This window comes from Conger conger, chromosome 1 (genome assembly GCF_963514075.1).
Source record: "Conger conger chromosome 1, fConCon1.1, whole genome shotgun sequence".
Taxonomy (NCBI): domain Eukaryota; kingdom Metazoa; phylum Chordata; class Actinopteri; order Anguilliformes; family Congridae; genus Conger; species Conger conger.
Window position 1 is genome coordinate 3,451,628 of NC_083760.1, and position 18,464 is coordinate 3,470,091.

At 48.2% G+C, this 18,464-nt stretch overlaps 1 protein-coding gene across 1 annotated transcript; it reads left to right on the plus strand.

The window, feature by feature from the left end:
• The first annotated feature begins 6,149 nt into the window (after nucleotides 1-6,149).
• Nucleotides 6,150-7,932, plus strand: LOC133135622 (proline-rich protein 2-like). Its single transcript, XM_061252780.1, has 2 exons — nucleotides 6,150-6,300; nucleotides 7,403-7,932. The coding sequence occupies exons 1-2, from the start codon at nucleotides 6,150-6,152 to the stop codon at nucleotides 7,930-7,932; spliced, it is 681 nt and encodes a 226-aa protein (XP_061108764.1).
• Nucleotides 7,933-18,464: the final 10,532 nt, after the last annotated feature.

Genomic DNA, 18,464 nt, shown 5'->3' on the forward strand with positions numbered 1-18,464 from the left:
AACTGTCCGATCACGCCGAATCACTGATAGAAACAAGATGAATTAATGACGATTCAGAAAATGTATAACTTTAAAAGATTTAAATAAATCCTATGGTGGGACTTTGCCATTTATGGACGGTACGACAGAAAATTCCGGTGCCGTCGAACTTAATCGAATGCTTTTATTTATATCGTTCGAATGACCAAGTGCCGTTAAAAAGCAAATTGTATGGCTTTGTGCTATTCGCGTATGCTAGCTACATCATGCTAACATCGTACAGGGACCAGTAAAGGCAACACACTAGCACTTAGTTATTGTAAGTTTGATCACCTCTACTGTAAAGTAAAAAAGTGGCCAAATTACGTTTTCTGTGAGAAATCTATTGGCGAGCTCACGTGCACACACAGCGGTCTATATTCTAAAGCTCCACTTTGCCCTCCCTAGTAATACACGATAGGAATTATTTCCTGGAGAAGGAGGATAAACGCGTGATCTGAAGCATTCATTATAAAACAATTTGGCACGGGGCATCAGTTTATTTAGCTTTGTTTTCTTCCGTGGCTAATCGGATGCTAAGTACGGTTAATGTACATTGCTAATTGGGTTTCATCGTCTAATTTTAGTTAATAATGTACAGTGCAAGAAAACAAACGAGCTTTCCTATTCATTTGTGCAATTAATTCCCGTTTAAGATGGAACTGTCAGCATTGGAGGCCTGTTTTCTCCCCGTTAGCAGCGAATTGAAACGCACTGCTTTAAGCCGCCGTGCGATATTCATCATAATTAAATATGGCCAAACCCGCATTCATCTCACTGCCGGGGAGCGGTCGGGCTGATATTTCCCCTGATCAGACATGACAGGGTTCTCTTTTCCAGGAGATGATGTAATCTCGCACTATATCTTTCCTTCAGATCCCTTATCGCACCCTTTGCTTTCCTTCCACTGCGGAGGCGTCCGGTTTCAGCTCGAACGTGCCGGCCTGTTGCCTCTACAGCCGGTGGGCTTAATGCCCTGATTCACACGGCACTTTAAAATCCTGCTTTTATTTATTTATTTATTTATTTGAACTTCCACGGGGAGTGAAAAGACACCTGACTCAGAAGATCCGGTTGTGCTGAGAAGTAATTTCTCAACTGCTCTTCAATTTTACTTTATATTTTCACTGTAAAGCGACTTTGTGACTGTAAAAAGTGTGACGCAAATAAAATTCTACTGAACTTAATTGTGTAAATATGATGGCCGGAGCTTGATCCTATTGCACTCTATTGTGTTACACGTCTCTTCCTGCAGTACCCTAATTCAGCCAGTAGGGGAACTGTTTTTTCTACACAATACAACGTTGCAAAAGGACAACATTCTCAGCAAACACATTTACATTACATTACAGACACTCTTGTAATGTTACAGACACATAGTTGGCAGACACTCTTATCCAGAGTGATGTACAATAAAGTGCAACTCAAAATGTTTTAAATCCTTAGTTTATAAATAAAGGTGCAGGTATGAATCGGTCTCTGCGTGGTTTTGAGTGGATTCTTTTGTGGGCGGACTGTTGATGATGGAGACGTGAAGGTTATGTACACCCAGCCGGGGACGAGCTTCTCCTCCATCTAGAACAGGATGCTCTGCTCTCAGGCCTCTTCCAGGTCTCTGATTGGCTGGGGTTGTCTCCGCTGGGGGGGGAACAGGAGTTGAAATATTTTCAGCTGGAGTGTGTGCAGTTTTGCCCCCAAGGTTTGTACGGACAGCTGCTTTGACAGCCTGTCTCTGTCTCTCTTTCTCTATCTCTGTCTCTATCTCTCTCTCTCTCTCGCCATCTCACTCCCTCCCTCTCAGCATCTCCCTCTCTCTGTCTCTTTCTCTCGCTCTCTCTCTCTCACTCTCTCTTTCTCTATCTCACTCTCACATTTCACTCTCTCTTTCTCTCTCACATCTCTCTCTGTCTCTTTCTCTCGCTCTCTCTCACTCTCTCTTTCTCTATCTCACTCTCACATTTCACTCTCTCTTTCTCTCTCACATCTCTCTCTCTTTCTCTCACTCTCTCAGCATCTCTGTCTTTCTCTCAGCCTCTCTCAATTTAATTCAATATCCTTTATTGGCATGAAATACATACAGTACATATTGCCAAAGTGTTACATACAGACACACACAGATAGAAGGGAGTCTCTGCCTCTCTCTGGCTTACATGGAGACGGAATGTCATGTTTGGTCCTGATCCAGGGGTCGGACACCAGGCTTTAATGCTGTTCGGGAATTCCAGACCTCAACCCATCCCCGGTTCTCTCCTATCATTGGGAATGTTGGGAGCACTCACCATTCCCAAAAAAACCCCATAACTGTCACATGTTCCATTTCTTATGATCATCGTGTTGTTCCATGGGAAATACTCTATTCAGTGCGTACGCATGACTGGCTCTGGCCCTACTGGCTACAGTACATGACTAGGAACCAGAGGGTTGGTGGTTCAAGCCCCCAGTGTAGCCACAATAACGATCTGTTCTGATATTGGGTCCTTAACCCCGTGTTGCTCCAGTGGGGATTGCCCCCAGCTTAGTCCAATCAACTGCAAGTCACTTTGGATAAAAAGCGTCAGCTAAGTAACTAAATTATGACCAATGTTGCAGTTCTTCCACAGACACTAGGGGGCGATAGTGGCATTGTTCAGCTAGCATTTCCTATTTGGGAGGTTCACTACCCGTTGCCCTCATCTGGCTGCGCAGAAACACTCATTACCGCTGCGCAATGGGGTGCGAGATGTAGCATTTAGGGCTGAATCGCATCACAAAATCTCCACACTGCGAACAAAAAAAAAAAAAACCCTGCACTGCGTGTTCATGCTATGCTGCCTTTATGGGTTTCTACAACACGCTAAGGCCCGCTACAGCGGACCATCAATCAAACGTGGGTCCAGCGCGATATAAAGTGCCCGCCTGAAACTGCCGCGTTTCGCTGTGAGAGCTGCGTGTGTTCGCGCGTGTTACAGCACGCGAGTCGCACGAGAGCGGGACGCCTCCACACCACTACGGACCTGATAATACCTTGTAAAAAAGAAGGGGGGGAAAAAGAGAGAAATCATCTCACTTTCTGTCCCCCCCCCCCGCCGCCCCTCCCGTCTCATTCCTGATATGCGCGTGTCAGAATTCCTCCACTTAAATTCAGAAAGAAGGAAAACCGGAGTGGTGTTAGCCAGAGGCGTGCGTCCCGGGGGAAGCAGGCATATGGCGCTGTGACGGAGAGGCTTGTAATTCCTGTCTAAGGAGCCCCGGAGGAGCGCTTAAGTGGTAATGGCAATATGGAGTCAACTGGCAGAGGCGCTTTTCCACAGGTAGCTCCAGCGGAGAGCCGTCGAGTCCTCCAGGGTTTTTTTAAAAAACATTTTTTATTTTTATTGTTATTAATTTTTTATTTGGCGGAGTATTTCCCTTCTGGGATTAATTGGGAGCATTCTGTTTTGCATCTTGTTGCTATTCCCATTTTTTCATTTACCTTTATTTAATCAGGAAGTCTAATTGAGATCCAGAATCTGTTTCTTTTTTTTAAAGAGAGGGCTGGTCAATATAACAGCCAGCACAGTATTAATATACAATAAACCGACTTGTAAGAACAAACAACAACAAAAAATAGATTAAAATCTGTCTTCATGATGCAAGACATGTAGCTACATGTTTGAGTTCCAATGTTTTGTTCGGCGATTTTAAAATCAAAGCCGTAGATATGAAACAGATTAATTTAAGCTGTTTAAATGTTCCATATTTACAGCTTCGAGGCAGTTTTTGGTGAACTGATAATGGACATCTATGTGGGAAGGGGGGCGCGGTTGGGTGGTTGGGGGTGTTAATTTCAGGTAAGATAAAACACAAGCCCCGGTCTCGCGCTTATCATAAATTATACGGTTTGTTGATTAAAATATGCTGAAGGTAGCATCGTTTGATCTATTTTTTCCGAATCAGATTGGAGTAGATTCTTTGTCTTTGCCCCACGCGACCAATCAAAGAGCTCAGAAAAAAAAACTGTAGCACCGATGATTAAAAAAAAAAATACATTTGCACAAAAGTATAAAAATATAATTTGAATTTCAAATAAATACGACTACAGCTTCGGTAAGTAATGTGCGCAGAACGATTTGTAGGAATTCAGAAGTCTCGTCTTGAGGATAAAAGAGGTTAAACGCCGTTTGGCAGACTGAGCCGCCCTGCGAACGGGCGATTTCAGCACGCTAGATTTACCGCAGCCGAACTGATGAATAAATGAGAGGCGGAATGCGAACGCAGCGACCGGGGGCTGTTGTTAAACAGCTGCCGTTACACGGGCGCATAAATAAGGCATGCGGGCACCGGGACGCTTTTCTGGGGACGGCGGGGTTTAACTGTGGACAGATGGATGGCGGAGGAAAGGGAAGAAAGAGAGTCTCTCAGCAGCCATCCTTCTTTCGGCTCCACAAGTTCTCTTCAGAGAGGGGGAGGAGGAGGAGGAGGAGGAGGAAGAAAGCGGGAGGAAAAACTGACGCTGTCGCTTTCCCCGGCCCCGCGGAACGCTTAATCAATCTTAATCGACGTGGTACACGGCCGGGCCAAGGCGCACATAAATCCAGCGCGCTCGTTAGCGCAGGGAACACTGATTAAGATTAAAGTTTAAATGCACAGTGCCCCAGCCCAGTTAAAGTGGATTTACAAAAGCTACGACATGGGCAACATCCACGGCGGTTAATGTATCGAATCGAACGCACTCCCCCTCCCGCTCAGCCTCGGAGCCCCAAAACACCCGCCCCCTACTCTACAGTTTGTACAATATCCCGGTTGCCACGACAACAACAACAACAACCATTTTCATGTTTTATCCAGGGGTCTCTTTGTTCCAGTGGAGGATTCAGCACTGATTAAAAACGAGCTAATTAATTAGAGATATGTTCAGAATGTGATTATGTTTCATTCAACTTTGTTGGCTTATGTGTTCAATGGTCTGGGTAAAAACTCCCTTCTTAAAGTGGCCCACACGCCTCCATCTTAGGTGCTTTCGTGTAAGTAGCTCACTTAACACGAACGTGAAAATGAGCATTCAGTGAACAGCTGTGGAGAAATGGAAAAAAACAGGAGCGTTTCTGCAGTGCAGTGCAACAAACGGAGAGTCAATAAGCACCACTGCCAATGTGAAGTGTAGTCTCTACATGTTTTTAATGTCGCCCACACCCACACCTCACGACAGTCAGTTCAATCATCTGGGTCATCGCTGAAGAAAACAGGAGTGGAATTGTCCCCCTGAAACGCTTCATAAAAAAAGAAACACAAGACGGTGGCCCTAGGCTCTTCATCATTGCAGAAACCAAAAAAGGAAAAAATTACAATAAGAAAAAAAAAACAGGAAAACATCTGGGCCAGTTTGGGAAAAGGTGTCCGGGCACCGCCAGGAATATTTCTTGCCTGGAAGAGGGACTGAGGGAAGTCGGATTGAAGTCGGGGAAGAGGGACTTTGAGAGAGAAAGAGAAATGAAGCGCAGCACTCTGTGGACACGGGAGAGGAGCGCTCGCCCGTGGAGTCGCGAGACAGCAGCAGGGGAAAACGGACCCCCTCGAGCCAGGTCCTCCCACGACCACACCCCCCTTCCCATCAGGCAGCTGTCTGCAGTTACCTGCGGTTTAGCACCGGCTCTTTATCACAGCAGCCAATAAGATTAATCTCTGTCTCTCACGCGTCCACTGCTCAGGAGACCAGACCACAATGCGCTGTTTAATCTGAGGAGTCACTGTGAGAGGAGCAATGCTGTACATCTGCTGTATGTCCGCTCATAACTCTATGGTACTGTCTATCCAGAGCCTGTTCATTACTCTATGGTACTGTAGACTCAGAGCCTGTTCATTACTCTACGGTACTGTCTATCCAGAGCCTGTTCGTTACCCTATGGTACTGTCTATCTAGAGCCTGTTCATTACTCTATGGTACTGTCAATCTGGAGCGTGTTCATTACTCTATGGTACTGTCTATCTGGAGTGTGTTCATTACTCTATGCTACAGTATATCTGGAGTGTGTTCATTACTCTATGGTACTGTATATCCGTAGTTTGTTCAGTACTCTATGGTACTGCATATCCGCAGCTTGTTCAGTACCCTGTCAGATATACAGTATGTCCGTTCCTTGCTGTAATTTCCCTCTTGTTTCCGTGGTTTCATCATGGCCGTCTGGGATGCTCAGCCCGTGCAGGTCACCTTCCTCTCCACACGGCTGCACCCATCATCTCCCTCCCCCTCCTCTTCCTCCCCTGGTTTCAGGGGCTCAGGGAGGGGTGATGATGCTGATTTCTGTATCCCTGCCGAGCCCATCTGTACTGATAAGACTTCGCTTTGTGATAGCAGGGAAAGGAAAGGGCTATAAAAAAACAGGGGAGGGGGTGTTTGCATGAATGGGTCTGTGTTCAGAAGGATATACCCTGTTACTCTGCGTGTGTGTGTTTGTGTACGTATGTGTGTGTGTGTGGGTGTGAGTGTGCATGTGCATGTATGTGTTTGTGTGTGTGTATGTGTGTGTCTACATGAGTGTGCATATGTGTGTGTACATGTGTGTGTGTATGTGTCTGTGTTTGTGTGCGTGTGTGTGTATGTGGGTATGTATGTGCGTGTGCATGTGTGTGTGTGTATGTGTGTATGTATGTGCGTGTGCATGTGTGTGTGTGCGTGTGTGTATGTATGTGTGTGTGTGCGTGCGTGTGTGTATGTGTGCATGTGTGTGTGTATGTGTTTGTGTGTGTATGTGTGTGTGTGCGCGTGTGTGTATGTGTATGTGTGTGTGCGTGTGTGTATGTGTGTATGTGCGTGTGTGGGTGTCTGTGTGTATGCCTGCTTTTCCCCCTGTAAAGGGCAGCAGTAATTATAAGCGTGCGATGGACACATTCCTTGCAGACGTGTCTGCTCCAGCCCTCATCAGGAGGACATTGTGACAGGTCCGCTTGAAAATGTCTCCACCGTCAGCGGGCTGATGGAAAACCGACATTCCCGTTCGACCGGCGGTCTTCCGCTCCTGAGGGATGCTGGGAGGAATCGGCAGACACAAGATGCATCTCCGGCCAGTCCGCATCCCCATCAATTACTCCGGTCCGAGCTTTCCGTGTTCTCCCAAAAGCCGTTGGCACACCCAGCGCCGCGAAAACAAAACCCAGACTCTCAGGTCCTTCTGCTGAGACAAACACGCCGCCCCCCCCCCCCCCCCCTCGACAGTCCTGGGGGGGGATCCTGAGGAGCTCTTGCCAAGTTGTCACGGCCGTTGTCATTTGTTTATGCTCTCCTGCTCAGACTACTTTTGCTTATAGAAAAATCGATAATGCTTGAGTTATCAAACAGGCAGTGGGTTTAGGAGAGTGGCACCCGGATCGATGCTGAAATATTGCCTTATTTAACGGCCTCTGTAAATAGCGCTGTTATGATGTGAAGTTACAGAGAGGACGACGAGAGGTCGGGCGAAGCGCTGGCTCGCTTTCCCCGCAAACCGCCGCCCGCAAACCCCCGCCCGCAAACCGCCACCCGCAAACCACCGCCCGCAAACCCCCGCCCGCAAACCCCCGCCCGCAAACCCCCGCCCGCAAACCCCCGCCCGCAAACCGCCGCCCGCAAACCCCCGCCCGCAAACCGCCACCCGCAAACCACCGCCCGCAAACCCCCGCCCGCAAACCCCCGCCCGCAAACCCCCGCCCGAAAACCCCCGCCCGCAAACCCCCGCCCGCAAACCCCCGCCCGCAAACCCCCGCCCGCAAACCCCCGCCCGCAAACCGCCACCCGCAAACCACCGCCCGCAAACCCCCGCCCGCAAACCCCCGCCCGCAAACCCCCGCCCGCAAACCGCCGCCCGCAAACCCCCGCCCGCAAACCGCCGCCCGCAAACCCCCGCCCGCAAACCCCCGCCCGTAAACCCCCGCCCGCAAACCCCCGCCCGCAAACCCCCGCCCGCAAACCCCCGCCCGTAAACCGCCGCCCGCAAACCACTGCCAATCCCTTTTTACATTACATTATTGGCATTTGGCAGGCGCTCTTATCCAGAGCGAGGTACAGTTGATTAGACTAAGCAGGAGACAATCCTCCCCTGGAGCAATGCAGGGTTAAGGGCCTTGCTCAAGGGCCCAATGGCTGTGTGGATCTTATTGTGGCTACACCGGGTATTGAACCACTGACCTTGCATGTCCCAGTCATGTACCTTAACCACTACACTACAGGCCGCCCTATTCCATAGGAAAGGAAAGAGAGAAGGAGAGAGGGGGGGAGAGAGAGAGGGAGGAAGAGAGGAAATGGAGGGATGGAGAGAGAGGAATCTCTTCAGAGAATCAGAGTCGTAATAATGACTCGGATCCCACACGGGACCACTGGAGTTTTCCCATATGGTATTCCCAATTTGGCTCGGTCGGGAATACTCAGCCTGACGAGGTGGTCATCTTCCACAAGCACACATGTCCAGGGTCAATACATACATTAGAAATATGAATTTGCATGTTTGTATTTGATTTGTCTTTGCCTCCTGAGACCCTGTGTTCTCAAACCAGGACATAACATTCTGGCCTCCCTGAGCTCCATACAGTATGTCCCTTAACAAAAAGGGACATTGAATTAAAATTAAATAAAATATATTTTTGAAAATATTTTCACTGAACTGTCATCCAAGATGCTTGGACACTAAAATACTTTGAGTTTTTTTTTCCTGGGTGGTATATAATGTGTCTTTATTATGGTTTTACAAATCACCTGGGAAGCAACCTTTCATTTGTAACTTAATGCTACAAGGTAGACCCTGGTCATTTGCATGGAGAGGGCTGTTTTAAACACAGTTTGCCTGAAAGCAGCAGAAGAAGGTAAACAGTATTAAAGAGTCGTTTGATTCAGGGATGAGGGCACCCAAATTGCTCCTTCCTCCCAAGACAAACGCAACACCCTCCGCCGCATTTTAAGGGAATAACGAGGCCCAGGCACGCGTGGATTTAACTACCGGAGCTGAACGCGGTCACAAGCTTCACAAATAGAAGCATTTTAAAGACCCCGCTCTGTAGTTGGCATGACCAATTTGAGAGAGAGAGGTGGGTGGGAGAGAGAGGGAGAGAGTGGGAGAGAGAGATTAGTAATTAGAATCTGAAATTTTCATCAGGGAAAAGCAATTAGCGGGAATGCACAACGTTTACGAAAACGATTCTATTAACGAGAATAATACGCCCCTAACAGCAAAACGGGCCACGTTAAGCAGAGCTCGGTAAGTAAATAAAGTCGCAATCAGGGAGATTGATTCCCTATCGAAGGGAAGGGATCAATTAGGCTGATGACAGAAGCACCATAATGGAGCTCACGGGGATCGAGGCGGCCCTGTGCTGGGAGGGGACGTCTCCTCCTTCGCTCTGTGGCACGAAAAACAAGCGGTGGGTCCCGGGGAACCTCCCGCGCTCTCCCGCGCTCTCCCGCGGAGACGTTTGGTAACGCGAGAGGAGCCATTTCCGGGACCTCCAGATCGGGCCTAATCCGGGAAGAGGCCATTTTATGCGCTTGAGCGTTTCAGGCCACTAAACTGTACTTGGACCAATCAATAAGGAATTTAGGGAGGCACTTTCAGTGTGCCGTAACTCACTGTTCTTAGCTTCATTTTCCTGGCTTTAGAGACACGATAATAATACGGGGGATACAGATAATATAGTAATATAGTTCTGCAGGGGATGAAAAGAAGCCGGGTCCTGTTACAGTGTGTTTGTCATTGGCTTTGTGTGGGGAAGGATGAGCATTGCAGAAACCAAAGAGTCAATCTTAACAAGAATTTTAGTCTTATGTTTAGACAAGGATCACACTTATGATGGTGCTGTTGTTTCCAACTGCCACGGGGGGACTGGCCAATCAGGGAAACAGAGATATTCGTCTGGAGAGATTGACTCAGAGCAGGAGGGGATGGAGGGAGGAAGAGAGAGGGAGAGGGAGAGGAAGAAAGTGGGAAAGGGAGGGATGGAAAAAGAGGGAGAGAGGGAAAAAGAGAAGCAAAAGGGAGGGATGGAAAAAAGAGGGAGAGAGGGAGAAAGAGATAGAAAGAGAGGGATGGGAAAGAGGGAGAAAGAGGGAGGGGGGAAAAGGGAGAAAGAGAGGGAAAGGGAGGGATGACGAAAGAGGGAGTGAAGGAGAGAGAGAAGGAGGGAGAGAGATGAAAAGGAAGAATGAGGGAAAGGGAGGGATGGAGAAAGAGGGGGAAAGAGGCAGAGAGGGGGAGAGATAAAGATAGAAAGAGGGATGGGGAAAGAGGGAGAGAGAGGGAGGGGAGATGGGGAGAAAGAGAGGGAAAGGGAGGGATGAAGAAAGAGGGAGAGAGTGAAGGAGAGAGATTGAGGGTGGGAGAGAGGGAAGGAATAGAGGTATGGAGAGAGAGAGAGAGAGAGAGAGAGAGAGAGATAAACCTGGTCTTGCGATGGTGTGTTTTTATTCGCAGCATATTTCAGTGGGGATTACAGCGGTGGGGAGATAAAGAGCTGTTACAGGTGTGAGTGTATAACCGTCCCCGTACAGAGGAAGCGGCTCCCTCACTGAAGCGTGAAATCGCTAAACGGGATGTGGACACAATTCCAATGCCTCTCCGCACCCAGAGTACGGACTGGGAGGCAGCCAAAAAACCCCGGGGCTCTCCGGCCAGAACATCAGCAATCAGATCTGCATTTTCATTCGGGAGGACAATCATTTGTTCATCAAAAATCAGACCTTTTTTAAATATGTAGCTATACGATGCGTTCTAATTTTTCACAGCCATTATTTATGCCGTCTGACGTTTTTATTTAGGACGTGTGGGCTGAAAAAAATGACTTGCAGCTGAGGCTTGGTGACGTTTGCATTTTGCGTTAAATGTAAAACGTATTGTGAATTGTTTTATTATTTAGACAAACTCAAAGCTGATTTTCTGTGCGGCAGGGTGCACGCTTGCACGACTGGAGCCAGCGCGTGCAGCCGGCGATCGCTCGCGGTAGAGTGGAGAGCGACGCGCAGAAGTGGGAGTAATTCTGCACATCGCAGCGGCTGTTCGCTTTGTATTCTGGGGGGAAATAATTTCAAAGTCCCGGCCTCCTGTTAGCGCGGTAGAAATGAGGTGTAAGAGTATTTTTTCTCAAGAGCGTGCGCTTGTGAGAGCGCAAGGCGAGAGACTTATTTATAAATGTTAGCGAAGACAAAGTCACAGCCTGTTTCTGCAGCCCACAGAAATTGATCAATCAAAACAAGCAGGCCCCGCACAGCCGAGCCACACAAACCCTCCCGCGAACACTTATTTGCAGTAGATGGAATTGTCAAACTGTGGCATTATGAATCCGTCTATTCAGCCACGAGCCTCCAATGGTATTTTCATGAATGAGCGCGAGAATAGAAACGCTCTTTTCTGAAAAAAAAAATATATATATATATTAAAAAAGTGGTTTACTTTGCGCGAGGATGGCTGGTTAGGGTCATTTAAACAAAGGAGTCAGCAGAGCAGACCTTTCTCTGTGTGCGTGTGTGTGTGTGTGTGTGTGTGAGAGAGAGAGGGAGAGAGAGAGAGAGAGAGAGAAAGAGCAGCAGAGATCTGAAGAGATGTAATTTATCGTCTGTGGAAATTGCAATTTGTTCTGTTCCTTCGGTTAAGTGTGATTTAGTCCCCTCTCTCACCTCTTACACACACACACACACACACACACACACCACTCGAAAGCCTCTTGCAGCATCTCATTTGTTTTATTAATCAACCTGACTGCAGGGCTTTCAATCGGCCTCCGCCGCCTCCTCCTTTTTCAGCAAAACGCTGCTGTGTTCTATCGTTTCTATCATTCCATTTTTTCCCGGAGTTTTTTTTTTTTTTTTTTCCTGGGAGTTTGTGCCTCCTCCCTTCGCTCTCCGCAGACAGATTCCCGCTTTTTTCCCCGGAGCAGCTGTTGCTGGTTATTGATGACCTCATTAGAATGCTGCCTGCAGCGAACAGACTGACTTTGAAGGACTTTCCATCCGAACACCCCAACCATGCTGCCACGGCAACAACCATCCGCCAGCCCCCACTGTACCTGCCTGAGAACCAACGGCCATTTTACACTTTACGCTACGGTGAATTATTTTACACCCTATAGACACACAGTACTACAGGAGGGGCAGTGGCCATTTTACACCCTATAGACACACAGTACTACAGGAGAGCCAGTGGCCATTTTACACCCTATAGACACACAGTACTACAGGAGATGAAATGTCTATTTTACACCCTATAGATACACAGTACTACAGGAGAGCCAGTGTCTATTTGACACCCTATAGACACACAGTACTACAGGAGAGTGATACCCTATAGACACACAGTACTACAGGTGATTTAACACCCCACAGGCCACACACTGTACCCCCACCCATTGACACCCTCTTGTTAACTGAGCTCCCATGTTACCTTCAAAAAAACCCCCCCTCAGCCGAACCCCCCCCCCCCCCCCTCCTGTACACTCACAACCGAACAGAAAGCGTTCCCCGTGCAGGTCTTCCTCGTAAATGGCAGTTCCGTCGGGCAGTGAAACGCGGCCGTTAACGCGGCGCGGCGTGACGTGATGTAAGCGGGCAGCCCCGGCTCCGAGTCGCCGCCATACTGCTTTTTAATCGCGCGTTTAACGGTGCCGTAAAAAAGGCCTGGCTCCTCGCAGCACACCGGCTCCCAGCGTGCGAATGAAAACCATCGTTTTGTTTCGCCAGGCGACTTCAAATGACCCAAATCTGCTGGTTCCGCCCAACATATCCCATGAACATCTGGCCTTTTCCTCCAAGTGCAATCAGCACGTAATCACAAAGAATCATATTTTCTATTCGGATTTCTGATCCAATACATATCAAATCACTGGCTAAGTGATTTGCAGTACCTGACTCCCCATAATAGTGCTGATGTAATCCCTTCAAACGAGAAACACTGAGTTTGTTACTCTGAACACACTCATCTAATCACATAACTTTAACCAATTAACATTCAAAGGATGAACATTCAAAATGCAATAGAACAGACAGTTTGGGTGGCACGGTGGTGCAGTGGGTAGCACTGTTGCCTCACAACGAGAAGGTCCAGGGTTCGAGTCCCACCCAGGCCTTTCTGCGTGGAGTTTATGAATGTTGATTAATGTGCACTGTCCCAAGTAAGTAAAGAAATGAAATAAAATTGGTGCCAAACCAGAAATTTAATCTGGTTTAAATTTACATTTACAGATGAGTGAATACTCTGTCCTGACTGCTATTAAAGAGCAGGCTGAAGTGAGTCACACTACGATTGCAAGAACCACACATTTTCCTGACTTTAAAAAAAACAAACAAACTGCAGTTACAGCCTCCAGACCTAGAGGGTGCTAGAGGATTTTCTGAAGCCACCTGTTAAGCAATCAGCACTTTGCAGTTGCTTAATCATCTAAATGAGTCATTACATTAGCACAGGGGTGCCCAATCTTATCAGCGAACTGCCGTGTGGGTGAGCACTTTCGCTCTAGCCAAGCAGTAAAACGCTTGATTCGGTTAATTAACTAATAATGGTCTTCAATCAAGACCGTGATTAGTTGAAGCTTGTGTATTAGATCCGGGCTAGAATAAGCACCTGCACCCACAAGCCAGGGGGTTTTCAGTCTTACACAAAAACCACAGGTTTAAAGGCTTCTTCCATGTGCTCTGGAAGCGGTCCTTAGTACAATAGGTTGCATTCCTTTGACTCTCTGCCACTGACTACTGCAATTATAATAATTATATAATGTGTTATTTAGCTGACGCTTTTATACGAAGTGACTTAGAGTTGATTAGACTAAGCAGGGGACAATCCCCCCTGGAGCAATGCGGGGTTAAGGGCCTTGCTCAAGGGTCCAACGGCTGTGCGGGTCTTGGCTACACCAGGGCTTGAACCACCAATCTTGCAGGTCCCAGTCATGTACCTTAGCCACCATGCTACAGGCTGCCCCAGTCATGTACCTTAGCCACTAGGCTACAGGCTGCCCAACATATGCTATGGTGATCCCTTTATTATTAAAAACTGAAGTTAAACTCATAAAGTTTCAGGGTAAAAGGAAAACGAGAGATGGGTAAATGAGGTTTCATGAACTCAATAATGAAGAGAGCTGCAGCAAGCTGTCAATCACTTAGTTGTTTGAGGCGATATAAAGATTTCACTCTCTGAAGCGAAACACTCTCGATTCAGATCAATGAGTGACTGAGCGTGTTCTTATTTCATGAAACCTCCTTCCCCCATCTCTGGGACAAACTTGTGGCCCTACTGATAAACATATGGAGCCTGCAGATTTTTTAATTTATTTCCTATTGTCAAAAAAACATTTTTTCTACCAAAATCACCTGATCATAGACTGAGATACCACCTTGAAAAATAACCAGCCATACGTTTCAGCCGGCCGAATGCATGCAGAATTAATGATTTCATCTCACAGTTTTTCTATGGATAGACAATCCTAGCGTCTGCTGAGAACAAATTGGGTTAAATGAGAAGGGGGATATAACAGTACCATTCTCCCGACTGTTTTGACTCTTGTTTGGCATCATTAGCGTTTCAGTTTCAGTATTAAAGACCGTCTTTATTAGTAAGTCTCAGGAGCATGCTTTGCATGCCAAATCACCAAGACTAATTAAAACTACACACTCTTCAAAGGAGGAATCGACTTTAAAGACCCTCATTACCGTCTTAAATTTTTTTCAGGGTATGCTAGCTTACAATATTACTATTATTTTCCCATTATTATGGGGGCTATTGTGAGGAGATGAGTGTCTATGGTGAAGCATGAGAGACAGACTCACTTAAGAGCAGCAGAGAGGACAAACGCTTTTCGCTTAATCACCCCCCCCCCACCCCCCACCCCCCCCCCACCCCCCACCCCCCCCTTCGTAATTCGAGTGGGACTCCGTCCCTTCGACGCACGGACAAAATTGTAATTGCGAAACTTGTTACACGTCAGGCTGTGACAGGAGCCTAATTAAGTAGTCAGATTTTGGCCTTGTCTAGCACTGACCTGTGTGTGAGGCATCACACGGCGTGCATCGAGTTGTGTTTGTTTGCTCTCTGTCACAGACAAAGGCTGGAGTTGTGTTTGTTTGCTCTCTGCCACAGAGAAAGGCTGGAGTTGTGTTTGTTTGCTCTCTGTCACAGAGAAAGGCTAGAGTTGTGTTTGTTTGCTCTCTGCCACAGAGAAAGGCTGGAGTTGTGTTTGTTTGCTTCCCATCACAGAGAAAGGCTGGAGTTGTGTTTGTTTGCTCTCTGCCACAGACAAAGGCTGGAGTTGTGTTTGTTTGCTCTCTGTCACAGACAAAGGCTGGAGTTGTGTTTGTTTGCTCTCTGTCACAGACAAAGGCTGGAGTTGTGTTTGTTTGCTCTCTGTCCCAGACAAAGGCTGGAGTTGTGTTTGTTTGCTCTCTGCCACAGAGAAAGGCTGGAGTTGTGTTTGTTTGCTCTCTGCCACAGAGAAAGGCTGGAGTTGTGTTCGTTTGCTCTCTGCCACAGAGAAAGGCTGGAGTTGTGTTTGTTTGCTCTCTGCCACAGAGAAAGGCTGGAGTTGTGTTTGTTTGCTTCCCATCACAGAGAAAGGCTGGGTGTGACGGTGGACTGGGCTGGTAAAAGAGGCGACACAAGCGGGTTGTAAAAAAAAAAAAAAAAAAACGTAAGACAAAAAGCGCAACTGAAAACCACCCTGTCCGTTCCCAACCGACGGACCATCTCCCTCTCTGCCCGTGCCAGCTGCCATCGCCACCCCCGGCATAGACAGCTGAGAGGAGTGTGGGGGGTGCTATGTTCCAAGGCCCCACCTCCAAACCCCCCCCCCCCCCCCCAAAGAAACGATGCTGGTGTTTCCTTGCCAAAGCCCACCAACTGTCACCTCCTCATGCAGTATTAATGAGCGGCTCGCCCCGCGCATGGCTGCCTCCCCAGGGCCAGGGTGACGGCGGGCGGAGGCGTCTCCCATATCCCTAACCCTGGAGCAGCTGCGGAGGGCTAGCGGGGGTTAGCCTAGCGAGCGCAGGAGGCTAATGCGGCCTGCGTGTGTGTGTGTGCCTGTGTGAGTGTGTGTGTGCGTGTGTGTGTGTGAGGGTGTGTGTGTGTGAGTGTGTGGGTGCGTGTGGGTGCGTGTGAGTGTGTGTGTGTGCGTGTGCGTGTGTGTGTGTGTGTGTGTGTGTGTGTCACTCACACTACCCTTCACACCCAGCAGACCAGGCCTCGCCTGCGGCCCTGTTCCCATGACGATCAGGAGCCAGAACCGAGACGAGAACCCTCCGGAGTGGAAAAACACATTTCAATAAAAACACTGAGAGACTGAGAGGCTGAGAGAGCTGAGAGACTGAGAGACTGAGAGAGCTGAGAGACTGAGAGACTGAGAGGCTGAGAGACTGAGAGACTGAGGGACTGAGAGACTGAGAGACTGAGAGACTGAGAGACTGAGAGAGCTGAGAGACTGAGAGACTGAGAGAGCTGAGAGACTGAGAGACTGAGAGACTGAGAGACTGAGAGACTGAGGGACTGAGGGACTGAGAGACTGAGAGACTGAGAGACTGAGAGACTGAGAGAGCTGAGAGACTGAGAGGCTGAGAGGCTGAGAGACTGAGAGACTGAGAGACTGAGAGACTGAGAGAGCTGAGAGACTGAGAGACTGAGAGACTGAGGGACTGAGAGACTGAGAGACTGAGGGACTGAGAGACTGAGAGAGCTGAGAGACTGAGAGAGCTGAGAGACTGAGAGACTGAGAGACTGAGGGACTGAGAGACGGAGAGACTGAGAGACTGAGAGGCTGAGAGACTGAGGGACTGAGAGACTGAGAGACTGAGAGAGCTGAGAGACTGAGAGACTGAGAGACTGAGAGACTGAGAGACTGAGAGGCTGAGAGACTGAGGGACTGAGAGACTGAGAGAGCTGAGAGACTGAGAGAGCTGAGAGACTGAGAGACTGAGAGACTGAGGGACTGAGAGACTGAGAGACTGAGAGACTGAGAGACTGAGAGACTGAAAGACTGAGAGACTGAGAGACTGAGAGACTGAGAGACTGAGAGGCTGAGAGACTGAGGGACTGAGAGACTGAGAGAGCTGAGAGACTGAGAGAGCTGAGAGACTGAGAGACTGAGAGACTGAGGGACTGAGAGACTGAGAGACTGAGGGACTGAGAGACTGAGAGAGCTGAGAGAGCTGAGAGACTGAGAGACTGAGAGACTGAGGGACTGAGAGACTGAGAGACTGAGAGAGCTGAGAGAGCTGAGAGACTGAGAGACTGAGAGAGCTGGATTCTGGCCACACTTCAAAAAAACATGCTATTTAGTCATTACTTTATTCGTTTTTCTGAAGATTTTGAGAAACATTCGAATAGTGTGATCTAAGTGACTTTGACTGTGGAATGATTGTTGGTGCCAGTGAGTATCTCATAAACTGCTGATCTCCTGGGAGTTTCACACACAACAGTCTCTAGAGTTTGCAGAGAATGGTACAAAAAAAAAAAAAATATCCAGTGAGCAGCAGTTCTGTGGGCAATTTATTAACGAGAGAGGTCAGAGGAGAATGGTCAGACTGGTCAAAGCTGACATGAAGGTGACAGTAACGCAAACAGCATCTCTGAACACGCAACACATCAAACCCCTTATGTGGATAGACCACAGCAGCAGAACACCATAAGTCTACAAAATATGTCAAATAAATATCTCGCAAAGTACAGTACAGTACGTACACTTGTGTTGATCCGATGTTTTCCTTCGATAAGGGCGGGGGGAGCTGAGGGCTGTCATAGCAACGCAGCGAGGTGAGGAATCTCGATTGTGTCTTGACACGGAATAGCAAATCAGCCGCTCATGAACTTTCTCCCCCCTCTGGCCCAAGGTGCACTTCAAAGGAGCCTGCCGTCGGCAAGGCAACCCGAGGACGGAACGCGGGCAGCCCGTTCTCTTAAAGGCACGGCGCGGCGGGGGGCGAGCCACGAGATCAGAAGTTCCTGTCCGACCGAGAGCGAAGCCCGGATCAAAAATGGAAATAACCGCAGTGTTGATCTGCAGGAAGCTGCTCGCTTTAATCGTTAGCGATTAGGTTATGTTCCCCTCGTTAATGTCGCAGGTATTTTCTCGTGTGGGAGCAGTGTCCCGCAGAGGGATCCAGGTATCCAGTACAATAGAGATGCAAAAATCGAACAATTATTTTACTTTAACCTCAGTTTCTGCCTTTATATTTACCTGAGGTACATTCCTCTGTTGAAGAGCAGGGCTGTGCTCCGTCACCAGAGGGAGAGTTTTATAGCGCTGATTAACCCCCCGCATGGGGCCAGCGCTCAGTAAAACGCTTCCTCACACAGCTCACCACTTCATTAAAATGTTAGCTCACATAAAGTTATAGGGCCAGTCCTATAATTAGGAGTGTTACAGAGAAGGGAGGAAACCCAGAAACGGATCGCGGCCGCAGATCAGGTCTCAGGCCCGTGGAAAGTCCCGGGGGTCAGAAAGTCCTGCTGTGTGTTTCTTACACCCATGACTTCAGCCAGCTGATTTCACTCATT